The sequence below is a fragment of the Schistocerca serialis genome, chromosome 5, assembly GCF_023864345.2.
Source record: "Schistocerca serialis cubense isolate TAMUIC-IGC-003099 chromosome 5, iqSchSeri2.2, whole genome shotgun sequence".
Taxonomy (NCBI): domain Eukaryota; kingdom Metazoa; phylum Arthropoda; class Insecta; order Orthoptera; family Acrididae; genus Schistocerca; species Schistocerca serialis.
The window spans coordinates 217,181,463-217,195,584 of record NC_064642.1 but is presented as its reverse complement, the minus strand read 5'-3'; the positions used below and the strand labels follow the sequence as shown (position 1 = coordinate 217,195,584).

The 14,122-nt window shown below is 38.0% G+C and overlaps 1 protein-coding gene across 1 annotated transcript in view; it reads right to left on the bottom strand.

Annotated features, from left to right (window-relative positions):
* LOC126480851 (uncharacterized) overlaps window positions 1–14,122 on the bottom strand; it is a 173,602-nt gene that overhangs the window by 128,322 nt on the left and 31,158 nt on the right. The window contains exons 2-4 of the mRNA XM_050104213.1: window positions 13,065–13,281; window positions 12,344–12,493; window positions 11,057–11,203 (exon numbers count right to left, since the gene is read on the bottom strand). Of these exons, the coding sequence (XP_049960170.1) occupies window positions 11,057–11,203; window positions 12,344–12,493; window positions 13,065–13,169 (402 nt within the window). The 5' untranslated portion in view covers window positions 13,170–13,281. The remainder of the gene's footprint in view (window positions 1–11,056; window positions 11,204–12,343; window positions 12,494–13,064; window positions 13,282–14,122) is intronic.

Sequence of the window (14,122 nt, the reverse complement as noted above, 5' to 3'; positions counted from 1 at the left end):
GCAAATCTAAACATGTCCTGGAATTTTGGAGAGCGAAGTTGATTATGTGTGAGTCCCTGAACTTTGATAATTGTCTGAAAATAAAAAATTAAACTTTTCACTCGAGAGGAGATTTGAACCAAAGACCTCTCGTTCCGCAGTTGCTCATGCTAACCACAGGACCATGGCGCTCGCAAGCTGACACTCTCCTAGATGTTGCCTACCTTGCACATGGCCTACTCAGTTTGTATATTTTGCTTATTTTTTTCATAGTTCCACACAACTTCTTCCTGTTTTCTCGATTGATCTGTGTTCAGTTTTTCAAGGCCTATCCCTGTGCCAACTTATAACTAAATCTGAGAGGGGTGCGATGGGGAGGTTCCCTTGTAAGTTTATTACAACAGGGATTTGGGCCATGAGGAAAGGAGTAAGGAGCAGGAGTTGTGGTGGGCAGCAGAATACCAATGTGGGAGGCTGGGAAGGATGATGAATAGGACATTCCTCATTTCAGGGCACGATGAGGGGTAGTCAAAACCTGGTGCAGAATGTGATTCAGTTGTTCCAGTCCTGGGTGGTATTGGGTCACAAGGGGAATGCTCCTTGTGGTCAGACAGTGGGACTCTTTGAAGTGGTGGGTGAGTGGAGAGATAAGTCAGGGAGATCTGTTTTTGTACGAGGTTGGGAGGATAATTACTGTCTGTGAAGGTCTCAGTGAGATGCTCTATGTACTTTGAGAGGGACTGCTCATCACTAAAGATGCGACAGCCATAGGCGGCTAAGCTGCATGGAAGGGATTTTTTGGTATGGAATGGGTGGCAGCTGTCAAAGTGGATGTATTGCTAGTAGTTGGAAGGTTTGATATGGACGGAGGTACTGATGTAGCCATTTTTGAGATGGAGGTCAACATGGAGGAAAGTGGCTTTTTGGGTTGAGTAGGAATAGGTGAAGCAAATGCGGGAGCAGGTGTTGAGGTTCTGGAGGAATGTGGACAGAAGTCTCCTCACTTTCAACACAGATGATGAAGATGTCATCAATGAATCTGAACCAGGTGAGGGGTTTGGAATTCTGGGTTTTTAGGAAGGATTCCTCTAGATGGCCCCTGAATAGGTTACCATAGAGTGGTGCTATGTGAGTACCCGTAGTAATACCTACAAGTTGTATAGGAGAAGTAATTTTGGATGAGAATATAGTTGGTCATGGTGATTGGGAAGGAAGTTGCAGGTTTGGAATCTGTCAGGCATTGGGAAAGGTAGTGTTCAATAGCGGTAAGGCCATGAGCATTAAGGATGTTTTTTATTTTCTATGGACCACATATTCCACATATCTTTGCTGCAATGTGGACTATGCTTAGAATGTAACTGGACAGAATTATTTGTACATCAGATAAAAGTAAAACAGAGAAAGATTTGCAATAAAGAGAACACAATGTAACAAAATACAAACAACAAATAATTATTACCTTCACACTTACAAGGGGTGTGTTATTTTTGCACTCTGAAAGAGTCAATTGTTGAAATGCTATTTTGCAGGCACTTTTTTGCACAATTACTACTTTTTCTAAGCAAAGAGTTAAACCCAGAATATTATCCCACAGGACATCACTGAATGAGAGTATGCAAAATATGCTAAATTACTAATTTCTGTTTCCCAAAAGTCGGACATTATACTTCTAGTTACAGGAGAACTGAACATGCCTACCTTTGCAACATGAGGTTCATCAAACTGAATTCCATCATTAAGGAGTGACGAACATCACAGAAAGCACAGGTATCTTGTGGATGTGGCGACAATTTCCCCCTTGCAATATTCTCAGACTGGTGAGAAAAACTGAATGAAAACAACTGATTCAATCTGTTGTAGGATTGCACATTGAATGAATTACTAAGTCTTTCTTTTAAAGTAAAACCAGTCTGCAGTTTTCCCCTTTGGTTGATCCATGTATTCTTTCTTTCAACTGAAACCACTCTTTAGTGTTTTAGTTGACTGAAAAAAAAAAAAAAAAAAAAAAAAAAAAAAGGCAGAGAATCTAGTTCCCTTGAACCCACGAAGGAAACATGCATGGTGGACATCAGAATGTGACAAATTCCATGAAGATAGACACCAAGCATGGTTAAAGTTTCAAACACATAAAACTGAAGAAAATGCCATCAACCTAAAAAATGAAAGAAAAAAATTCACTCAACATATTAGAAGAATCAAGAGAAGATTTCATAAAGATATTATAAAGTCTATAGAAGGTAATTATCATAAAACCAACTCCAGGAACTACTACAAAATCTTTGGGAAACAACTACAACAATATGAGGCCCCTACACTAATACTGAAAGATGAAGATGGAAGAATGACACACAGTAACAAGGAAAATGCAGAAATCATGGCAAAAGCATTTTACAAACTTCTGAATTGCGAGGAACCCAAAGAACCCTTACAAATCAACATAAATACCCCAATAAAAACCAAACCTAACAAACTAGACCCTCCAACTTTCCAAGAAGTAGAAGAAATTCTTAAAGAACAAAAAAATTATAAGGCATGTGGAGAAGATCAGGTTTTTGTTGAAATGTGGAAATATGCAAGTGACACAGTCAAGACCTCCTTACACATGGCTCTAACAAAAATTTGGGTAACAGAACAATTTCCCGAACATTGGACCACAGCTATCATCCACCCACTACACAAAAAGGGAGATAAGAGCAACCCAGACAACTACAGAGGAATCTCTCTCCTAGATTGCACATATAAAATTCTATCCAAGATCCTATATGAAAGAATCAAGGAGCAATTAGAACAGGAGTTAGGGGATTATCAGGGAGGTTTCAGACCCATGGAGAAGCTGTGCAGAGCAGATAATTAGTTTAAAATTGATTATGGCATACTACAAGAAACGGAACAAACCTCTGGCAATAACATTTGTAGATTTTAAGAAGGCATATGACTGTCTCCACAGACCTTCAGTATTAAAAATTTTAAGAAATCTAGGACTCCATCCAAAACTAATTAAAATAATACAACTCACTCTAACCAACACCAAATCAAAAGTGAAGTTTAGAGGAGAAATTTCGGAACCATTCCTCATAAAAACAGGCTTAAGACAAGGTGACTGCCTATCACCATTACTTTTCATCTGTGCACTGGAATACATAATGAGAGAATGGTACAAGGACAATCCAAAGAGGATAAGAATTGGAAGTGCAAAAGATGATATTAGCTTAAACTGCTTGGGATTCGCTGATGATCTTGCTCTCCTAGCCAACACCGTTCAAGAAGCCAGGCAACAAGTGAAATTACTACAAGAAATAGCAGAGAAAGTAGGCCTTAGAATATCATTTGAAAAAACGGAGATTATGCTAACTGATCCACCACTTGTAAAAAAATTACAATAGGAGAACAGGAAATCAAAACTGTTGATAAATTTAAGTATTTAGGCGAAATAATAACATACAATCTAAATGAGAAGCCATCATGGCAAAATAGAATAAAAAAACTGAACTATGCAAATTACATTACCAAAACTACATACAACAAAAAAAAAAAAAAACTATCTATAGATGCAAAATTAAAACACTATAAAACAGTTACACAACCAGAAATAACGTATGCAGCTGAAACTATCTTCAAAACAACTAATACAGCAGAAATTGACAGAATACTAAAAATAGAAAGAAGAATAATTAGGACATGTATAAATAAACAGTATAAAATAAATGGACATTGGAGAATAGCATCAAATGAAACAGTATATAAGAAAATAGAACCAGTCATGAGCACAATCAGGAAGAAACGCATCTCATTCTTTGGACATCTGATGAGAACTCCAGAAAACAGAATTAGTAAAAAAATAATACAAAAATTGTGGAATAGCAAGAGCGACATTAAATGGATCACAGAAATTAAGGAAGATATAAAAGAACTTCAAATTACAGTAGATGACCTAAAAAACAAGACAGAGAAAACCAGAATACTGCAAGACCCGCAAACCAGACTACAAATGAAAATCAATAAAAGGAGTACAGGAAGAGTTGTCTCAGATGAAGAAAGAAAGAAAATATCTGAAAGAATGAAGAAATATTGGGCAGACAGAAGAGCAAAACACCTTTCATATAAGAATAGCCTCTAATAATTATATTACCTAAATATATTAAGTTATTGTTGAAACAAATTGTATCCATTTGTAACAACTTGTTTAGAACTTTGTATTTTTGACTACAGTGGTCCAATGAAGGCCATAAAATAAATAATAATAATGACTGAACTTAAGAAGTGGTGTACAACTGGGGTATGCACACCCTCGAACTTACACCTACAGCCAGGGGTAGGTGACATCTCTCGGGGTATGTCAATGGTAAAACAAGCATTACACATGTTCATTTACTTATCTGCTGAAAAGACTCATTCTTTTAATCAATTAAGTCTGATTAATATATTGCTGTAGATTAAATTATTACAGATGCAATTAATGCATAACTAATTTATTTGATGTACTGTTGGTAGTACAAAGTCAAGCATGAAAGTTCCTTTAGGGATAACTGAAGAATATAGGAACATTGCAAAATTTTAGTGACAGTTTCCATAAATTATAACAATCATTTAAATCTAGCCCATAAACACTTATTCAGCCATTTATATGGCTACTTACGTACAAATCATACCCATGTGCATGAACCTGTTTGCATTTCAGTGTCTGCAAAAAGAAGCAGGTATATTTCATGAGTGTGAAGAAATACTATTCCCATTCACACACTGGTACTTCAATTTCACAGTTAAACCTGTCTCTACCCAACACTGTAAACAATCTGTAACCAAATTCACATCCATATAGAATGCTATGATCAACAATTAGATCGCCTGACCCTGGCAGTTTCAATTCTGAGCAGAAACAAATGACCGTTTTGATGTTATTAAATCATTATTGTCGACTGTACTCCATTACTGTTTGTTGTCACTGTTATTATTTTCCAGAGACTTTTGTGTATTTAGTACCAAAAAGTAGCGTTTAGTTCAGTTTTTCACCCATTTTTATGAACAGTGCATTCAATTAATAGAGAACTTTGTGTCTGGAGCAAAATGTTGAAATGCTCGCTAGTGTGGAAATGTAAAAATCACATGACTGAACAAAAAAAGATCCTCAGTGTAAATTCAGTGTGATGTGTAGCATTTGCCAGGATGATTCATATTTTGAAGCTATATTACTTACAGAAATTCACCATTTCACCTCAATGTTTACTGCAAGACAATTGTTAGTGATGGGTGGGCAAAGAGAGACAGCACTTCAATAAATTTAAATTAAAAAAAAAGTAGCTGTTCATTTATTTAAACAAAAATTTACAATGTAGCACCTGTTATTGAACTTTAAAACCTACCAAAAATTGATATTTAATGCTAGAAGTATGAAAATTTTTTTCATATTTAGAAATTACATTTATTTACCTATCCCTGAAATAAGATATGTTATTTTATCTAAAAAGTTAGTAACCATAGACATGGCTCATGTGTAACTAGAAAAGCTGAACAATTGTGTAAGCAAAACCCCTAAAACTCGGGACACTGAGTGAAAACAATCATGTAACTGTCGTCATCATCAGACTTGTATCAGTATCACATAGACACCACTCAAACTTGGAGAGTAAGTGAATAAATAAATAAATATCACATAAAGTTTGGAAGGTAGGAGACGAGGTACTGGCAGAAGTAAAGCTGTGAGTACTGGGCGTGAGTCGTGCTTCGGTAGCTCAGATGGTAGAGCACTTGCCCGCGTAAGGCAAAGGTCCCGAGTTCGAGTCTCGGTCGGGCACACAGTTTTAATTTGCCAGGAAGTTTCATATCAGCGCACACTCCGCTGCAGAGTGAAAATCTCATTCTGGAAATATCACATAGCTGATGTGGTCACAGAGACTAATTTCATTTGACTGAAAAAACAATCTGAACAGAAAAACTGTCAAGAGTTGGTTGTTACATCATGGCACACAGAGTGTACCGTACAAATAAAGAACCATCAGTTATGCCTCCTCAGAGCTATATTTATATTGCAGGAAGAAACTGAACTTTTGAAATGTTGCACCCATCAGCAGAAGGAGCATGTGGCAGCTGTGGAGCACATGTAGTGACAGATTTAGACAGCAAATTGACATTTGCCACATTTCGCTGTGTCCACCATACAGCCGCTGAAGAAAGCACATGTACAAGCTGCTTGGCAGATTAGGGCCAAAGAGACAGTGAAAGAGTTTGAAGGATAATGTGTGGATGATATTCTGCTACAAACTTGGCAAAACTTTCATACAGGGAGGACTTTATGAGATACCAGCAATGCTACAGGTCATTTAAGGATTTTCAACAGAGCAGAATTTTGGACAGTGATGAACCCAGATCTAGACGACCTTACACACTGGAAAATATTGTATAAAATGCATGTTTGACTATCAGCTGCTTTTACTGAAAATGCTGATGGTCAAACATGCATTTTATACATTACTTGAGGGCTGTTAATAATCACCTTCTTGAAATAGAAGAGATTTTACTGTGATCTCTGGAAATCATCATTTAACTTTTCGAGATGTTGCTGATGAATCCTAGTATGGATGAGGGTTGCTGTGCGGAGGAAGAGGCCCGAATTGTGGGAAAACCAAACTTGGATGTTACATCGTAGCAATGTGGCAACTCGTGTCAATCCCTGTCTGCAGATATCTAGAAAAACTCAAGTCCCCATTGTGCTCCATCTACTGTGCTTTCCTGACGTAACCCCAGAAAACTTTTTCCAGTTTTGTAAAATTAAAACCACATTGAAAGGATGTAGTTTCCAAACCTTAGAGGGGAATCAGGATGATGCGGCAAGAGACCTGGGTGCCAAACCAGAAAATGTGTTCCAGGAGTCTTTTCTAATGTGGAAGAAATGATGGGAACAGTGTATTGCCAGTAAAAGGGCTATTTTGAGAGAAACAGTGCTTAAAATGTTATAGCAAAAGATTTTTTTTTTCTGAACACAGCTTGTACCTTTATGACATTATACTAAAACACAGATAATATTGTACTTGAATTGAATTACGTACACCACTGAAACAGAGAAAATGTTTTTCTCGCAAAACTTACAGGAAAAGACATGTACATCATAAGTACTACAGATTATTTTTAAGGAAAAATTCAAGAGATACCCAAACATTTATGTTGTTAATTCGACAGGCATAGTCTACTGCAGAGGAGTTTTTGAAAAACTTCACGTTTCTGCTTGTCATTCAGCCACTTGTTTTTACATCTACATCTACATACATATTCTGCAAACCACTTCGAACTGCATCACAGAGCGCACTTAGCGTGGTGCCACATATTAGTGTTTCTTTTGATTCTCATCGCACATGGAATGCGAGAAGGTCTGCTTAAATGCCTCCATGCATATGGTAATCAGTCTAATTTTGTCTCCGCAGTTCCTATGGCAACAACATGTAAACTGCTGAAAAATGTCTCTAAATTCTTCCCTCAATATTGGTTCTCGAAACACTGTAAGTAGGTTTTCATGGGGTAATTAGTGCCTATCTTCAGCTGCCTGCCAATTCAGGTTTTTCAGCATTTCTGTGACACTTTTATGTGAGTCCAACAGACCTATGACCATTTGTGCTGCCCTTCTTTGGACAAGTTCAATATCTCCTGCGAGTCTTATCTGTTTGTCCTTCATACGCCTGAAGTTTTGAGAGAGGAGACGTATGCCACCAGCAAAATGAATCCTCTAGTTGGTCTTTGATGCTCCACATTATTCCCCTTCTTTTGCCTTTCTCATCACCTTGTCCATCACAGTTAAGAAGAGAGATGGAGAGAGAATACATCCCTGTTTTAACCCTGGCTTCACACTAATAGGCGATGTCAGTTTCCCTTTGTTCTTTATTTGCAGGAGTATCCATTATACATGTCTTGCATTATCTTGATGATCTTATCAGGCATACCAAGTTCGACATGGTTTGTCACATGCTGCTTCTTGACACTGAATCAAACACATTTTCAAAGTTTATGAACACTAGATACAAACTATCCACATATTCCACATTCTGTTCAGAAATTATTTGGAGTGTATTAATCTGATCTACACAGGGTCAGTTCCCACACAAGCCAGCTTGTTCCCTACGCAGGCAGTTATGAGACAGTCCTTCATTCTATTTAGGATCTGCAGGAACAGGCAGGAAGGTTGGGCTAACTATAAATGTGGGAAAGATCAAATCTCTATAAATAAATATAAATGCCAGTACCAATAAGAAGTTTCAAATAGATTAAAGGAATGTAAAGGATGTTAAAGATTTAATGTATCTCTGAAGCATTGTGACTAAAACTGGTGGAGCTGATAAGGATGTCAGTAGCAAGCTTAAGAAAGCAAATGCAGCTTTCATCCAACTGCAAGCCATCTGGAAAATCAATGAAATTTCCCTGGGAAAAAAAAAAGCTACTACTTCACAGCAATGTAAAGTCAGTATAGCTGAATAGTGTGAAACCTGGAAGGTGACAAAATCAATCTCGGAGAACATGCAGACTACCACAAACCAGAGCTTACAAACGATCCTGACAGCATTTTGGCTGAATTTAATCTCCAATTATGGGGCAGCAGGTAAATTAGTATATTAATTTTGCCACTTAAAAGAGCCTAGAAACCATTTTTGTGGTCAGGCAGAAACACAGTTTCATCAGCATTATGCGCAGCAAACAAACTGTTACTTCAATGAGATCTAAGCGATCCAGGACAGTGTACAATCCTCGCAAGTTCACTTCCTACTTTTACCGAAAATATGTTTGATAGCTGCTTGGCTGCAAGGCACAGTGCACATAGGCGTTTGACTCAAGTGGACAGATTAATATCTTGATATGAAGTGTCTCTTCTATCTGCCTCGCTGGCTGTATTTATATATGGGTGCAATGGATCTCCAAATGGATCATCTGCTATCAACTGCTCTAGGCACAGGTAGCAACACCTAAACGGCCCCTTTCTCAGACACATATTAATTAATAACTCTGTCATTTAACAATTTGCCATCTTCTTAATTTTTTATAGTTAAAGTCAAGTTTACTTTATTTACTGAAAAACTTTTAGCTCGGCTACATTTAAACTTTGCCCAGCTAGAATTTTTAGAGATTCCTTGAAATCATTGTTATTTACAGTAAAGTCTTGAAACTTGGTACAGATGTATTATTTCCTGAATGCAATCAAGTGCTACTGCAAATGACACTTCATCTATTATGCATAAGGATGCTTTCATTCCATATTTGGTTGTTAGTAAAGGACTTGAAAAGGTAACAGATGTAGCTTACAGGTTTTACATATTTCGTGGTTTTATATCAAACTGAGGCTACATACAAATTTTCATCTTTCTAAGTCTAATACTTAGCACCTTCAAATTTTTCATAAAAATGCCAGTTTTGACCAAAATATTGCCCTGGTCAATTTGAGATTAACCTTTTGATTGTGACATACATCTGCACATTCTAATTTTTTTTTAGCTTTCTACCTTCATTATTTAGAGCCACTTATTCTTTTCTTAAAATAATATAATTAGCAAAACATATTCATTACATCATTCTCTGACTTCACAATGTTAACATTAATATCCTGAAGCGTACACTGATAAGATTCGAAGAAGTTAATTTAATTTTTAGTTTCACTCTTAGATTATGGTGCACTCCTTTGCATGCTACGCACAGGTGCATTATGATGATGTGGCGCTGGTCGTAGTGAAATGGGGTAAGTCCCAATACACTCACTTGCCACTGTATCTCTCTCCATGATAAAGCGCTTGTTTCCGTACACAATGAAACACTATGGAACCGTATAATGAGAAGCATGAGGAAATACAGATAAAGGCAAGGAAACAGAAGTGTGTTGTACAAACACACTGCGCAAAAATTACATGGCAATAGAGACAAGTCCTCAATTGGAATCCCCAGAGCCACTGCAGAAGAGAGGACTGAGGACAACATGGAGGAAGACAGTGGAGAGAGATGCAACAAAAGCAGGTAGAATTTAGGGATAGGTGAAGGCAACAGCAGAAAACAGAGACTGCTGCAAACACGTATAAAGCCCCATATGTTCTAACCATAGAAACAGAAGGATGTAAGTCAAGTCTTATCTGGTATGGGTCTCACACAGTTGCGCAGTATTCTAAGCAGTCATGTTCCCAATATGCTGCCACCTGCCTTCCCTAAGATGTGCCTATGTGATCGTTCCATTAACTCATAACCCTACGAATTGTTATGTCGTCCAGCTGTTTGTACGAGTTGACTGATTCCAACTGCAAATCATTGGTGATGTAATTCTACAACACTATTCTGCTGTGTTCTGTGATGTACACAATTTCACATTTCTGAACATTTAAAATGAGATGCCAATCTTTGTACCAATTTGAAATCTTATCAAGATCTGACTGAGTAGTTCTTTAGCATTTCAGAGAGTACCTTTGTGCCATTTACGATGTCAAGCTCTTCATTTAAATTCATTGGATCCTCTTTGTTCATTTCACGTAATAGGTGAAAATTATTTTTAACACCTTGGAACGGATGCTCAATGTTAATATGTTAAAAGGATTATTAATACTAATAATATTAATATGGATGGACAATGCATTTGAGGTAATTATATTGTGATATGCATCAATGTGCTGTTTATGAAATTCTCTGCCTGTTTGGCCTGTATGTAGAGCTTCACATATATATGACAACTATTTTGTATACGGCAAATTATGTGACATAACATACACTACAGACTGATACACACACATACATGCAAAGAGTGATAAACACACAGAATACTGCTTGGGCCAAACTAAGTACTTCTATTAAAATGTGTCTGAAGTAGAAAAATGATTTTGGTTATGAACCTACAATTTTACCTGGTACAGTTCTGATACATTTAGTGAACCACAGCACAAATTCTTACACTTATTTTAATTAACTACACTCTCTACACTCTCCACTGCTGCATTTCATTATCACTGAAACATGTAAATTGTGAAGGTAATGCCATGTATTCTGACACAGAAAAGACTACTCTGAGATAACTTAAACGAACTAGAAAACATAAATGCAAACAGCATAAGAATTCTTTCTGACATACCTGCCCATCTGTCTTCAATTTCTTCAACATCGAACTCAAAACTAGCATTGTATGTGCTGCAGCCAAAGGAATGCTGTTCTCAGTTTTCCCCTGAATTGTCATTTTCAGCAGGAAAAATAGAGTTGTCATAAAAGGATAGGCACCAATCTTAAAAAGAACCAAACAAGAAGAATGAACAGACATTACATAGCTTCCTTGGTGAATTTCACTGTTGAACTCTTCTCAGGTTATCAGCTGAGTTGTGGTGTCATTTTGTTGAATGTTTTGACAAGCGCCCTATTCACCATCTTCAGGTGAAGTGACTAGTTCACGTTCAGCTTGTTCCTTTACAGCTGCTGTACCATGGACTCCTATGCTGAGACCCCAACAGATGGGCCAATTGGATGCATCTGGTAGAAATGTCGTGGCTGGTGGTAGGGTGAAGCCCAGCACTGCGAGGGGGCGTGGTCTGGATGTTGAGTCCTGGTGCTGTATACCTATTAATCAGTTGCCTCTGCCACTTTCACATCAGAGCATTCTTGACATAGTTTTGCTAATGCCACATCTCTTACTGAGTTCACTTTGAAACAACTGTTTCTGTTGACAAGATCATAATGTACTCATATCTCCACTGCCTCTTTCATAAACAAATTCCAGAACCCTTTGGGACAGCACACTACTTTTATCTGTTCAGAAAAGAATGTGTCCTTCACTACGCAGTACTATGCCACTGCGGACTTGTCAGTTTTGCAAGGCACAAGCTCTTTGACTGATACAAGCATGTTACTGATTTTAACCACCGAGTGGAAAGTGGTTTTTATGTTGTGTTTCTCCGTTATCCTGGCACTCTTGGTGGCTGGCAGCCTTGCGCACAGAAGGAATGCAAGACATGGTTTCTTCTTCTGTGTTGTACTCTCCAACCTCCCCTGTGAACCACACACCATGACAACTCTTCCAGAGGTATGCCATTGGCCCATTAGTTGGGTCCTTGCAGAGGAGTCTGCCACCTGGCAGCTATAAAGGAGTAAACTGATCTTGAATTTGACAGCTCACTGAAGACGATGAGTACAAATTCACTGAAATGCTGCAACAGCACAAGTGAGCTGACAATGCGAGAAGATTTCTTCAATACACATTATACATGCAGCAAATGCTGTAAACATTCATTTCTTACTCGTACAAATACTACTACAGCACATAATGTTCTAGATGATACATGCTGGAAATTAACACCTTTGTAAGATCTGTTTGTGTATTTACATGGCCTAAGAACTATGTCACAGTTCTAGAAAGCTGTTCAGTACTTACTTTCTTTAATATATATTCCTTGTCATCATGATTGTCAGTATCTCTCAGCCAAAACATGTTCCTGAAGTAAGCTTTCAAGTTTTCACTCAAAGTAACCCACAGGTTACTTGACTCTGATGGAGTCAGTTCATGCAGTGACCCTTTGGCGACCTGCATATCAATAAACATTAACTGAAGATAGCAACAACATTGTGTTGTACAGACACAACAGTCACGTTATCTGAATTTAAAAAAAAATAAAAAGTTTCAGAAAGATTACCATTTGTGCCCAGACACACACACACACACACACACACACACACACACACAGTGTATGAATACTACTACGGGTATAACAAAATTTTATTCAGTCACAGTTATAGCTGTGACTGGTTTTAACATTTATGTCATTATCAGATAGTCAGCCCACAGGGAAAAATAAATCACTATATGCTAAACTGTTAAAGAAACATGATAGGTATTATTATTTTTTTGTGGTGGCAGGGGGGGTGGTGTGGTGTGGTGTGGTGTGGTGTGGGGTGGGGTGGGGTGGGTTGGGGTGTGGTGTGGTGTGGTGTGGTGTGGTGTGGTGTGGTGTGGTGTGGTGAGGTGGGGTGGAGTGCAGTGGGGTGGGGTGGGGTGGGGTGGTGTGTGTGTGTGTGTGTGTGTGTGTGTGTGTGTGTGTGTGTGTGTGTGTGTGTGTGTGGATATTAATATCAATAAAAATAATTCCATCACCAACCTTGTTAAGGATTTCTTCTTCTAAAGGTGGATTATGCAGTAACCTCAGAACTGTCAGCATACCATCTGGGATGTCAGAGTCAAATTTCCTCTTAAAAGCCATCATGACTGACAGACAACTGATTTTGAATGATTCAATATGGAACTAAGGATACAGTTCCATCTCAGGCATATGGAACTCTATTTTTGTGAGTCATGTGGCTTCTAATACAGTTATCCTGAAATCATGAAAGCATAATCAAGTTAAATAAAACATTGGATGTAGCAAAGATGACATTCATTAACAGACATAATTTTTCAACAGTGCAGGAAAAGACAGATTGTACTTACTGTAAAGAAGAAACAGTAAGTTGCAGACAGGCATAATTAAAAGACACTTACATCTCTCCATTCTCGTCTCCCACCACCTTTGTTTGCTGCCCTCTGCCAATGCACTCGCCCATTTTTCCCTGCTTCTCCCCTCTTTGATCCTTTTTTTCCCACCCCACAATCTCCTGACACAGCGTTGTTGGCATTCTAGTCCCAGCGCACTCCTCCAAACAGTGTTCGCCTCTTCCTCCACCCATACACTACTATCCCTTCCCCTTCCTAGCCTCCTTCAGATTGCTGCTTGCATCCCACTTGACAGTTGCATTCCAGACTGAGTCATGTGTGCTTGCTTATGTGTATGAATGGTTTGCGTTTCTCTTTTGGTGATGAAGGCTCTGGCCAAAAACTTTATGTAAGTGTCTTAATTGTGCCTGTCTGCAACTTAATGTATCTTTTTCATGGTAAGTAGCAATCTATCTTTTCCTACATTGTAGGTATTCCCAACTGGAGTTTCCATTGTTTGAGAAATAATTTTTCTATCTTTTAGATTTCATTTCTCAGGATGTTACATCTGGTTTAGATGCTATAGCGATGGTATATTCAAAGATTAAGCAAAAGTAGAATTCAGAATATTTTTTCATGTGCTTACATAGTTTTATTAAACTGGTCTACACAAAGAAAAGTACTCTGGAACATATGTCTCAATACAGTTTTGCATGAGCACTGCAGCTGTGTTAAGCACTGCTAGAC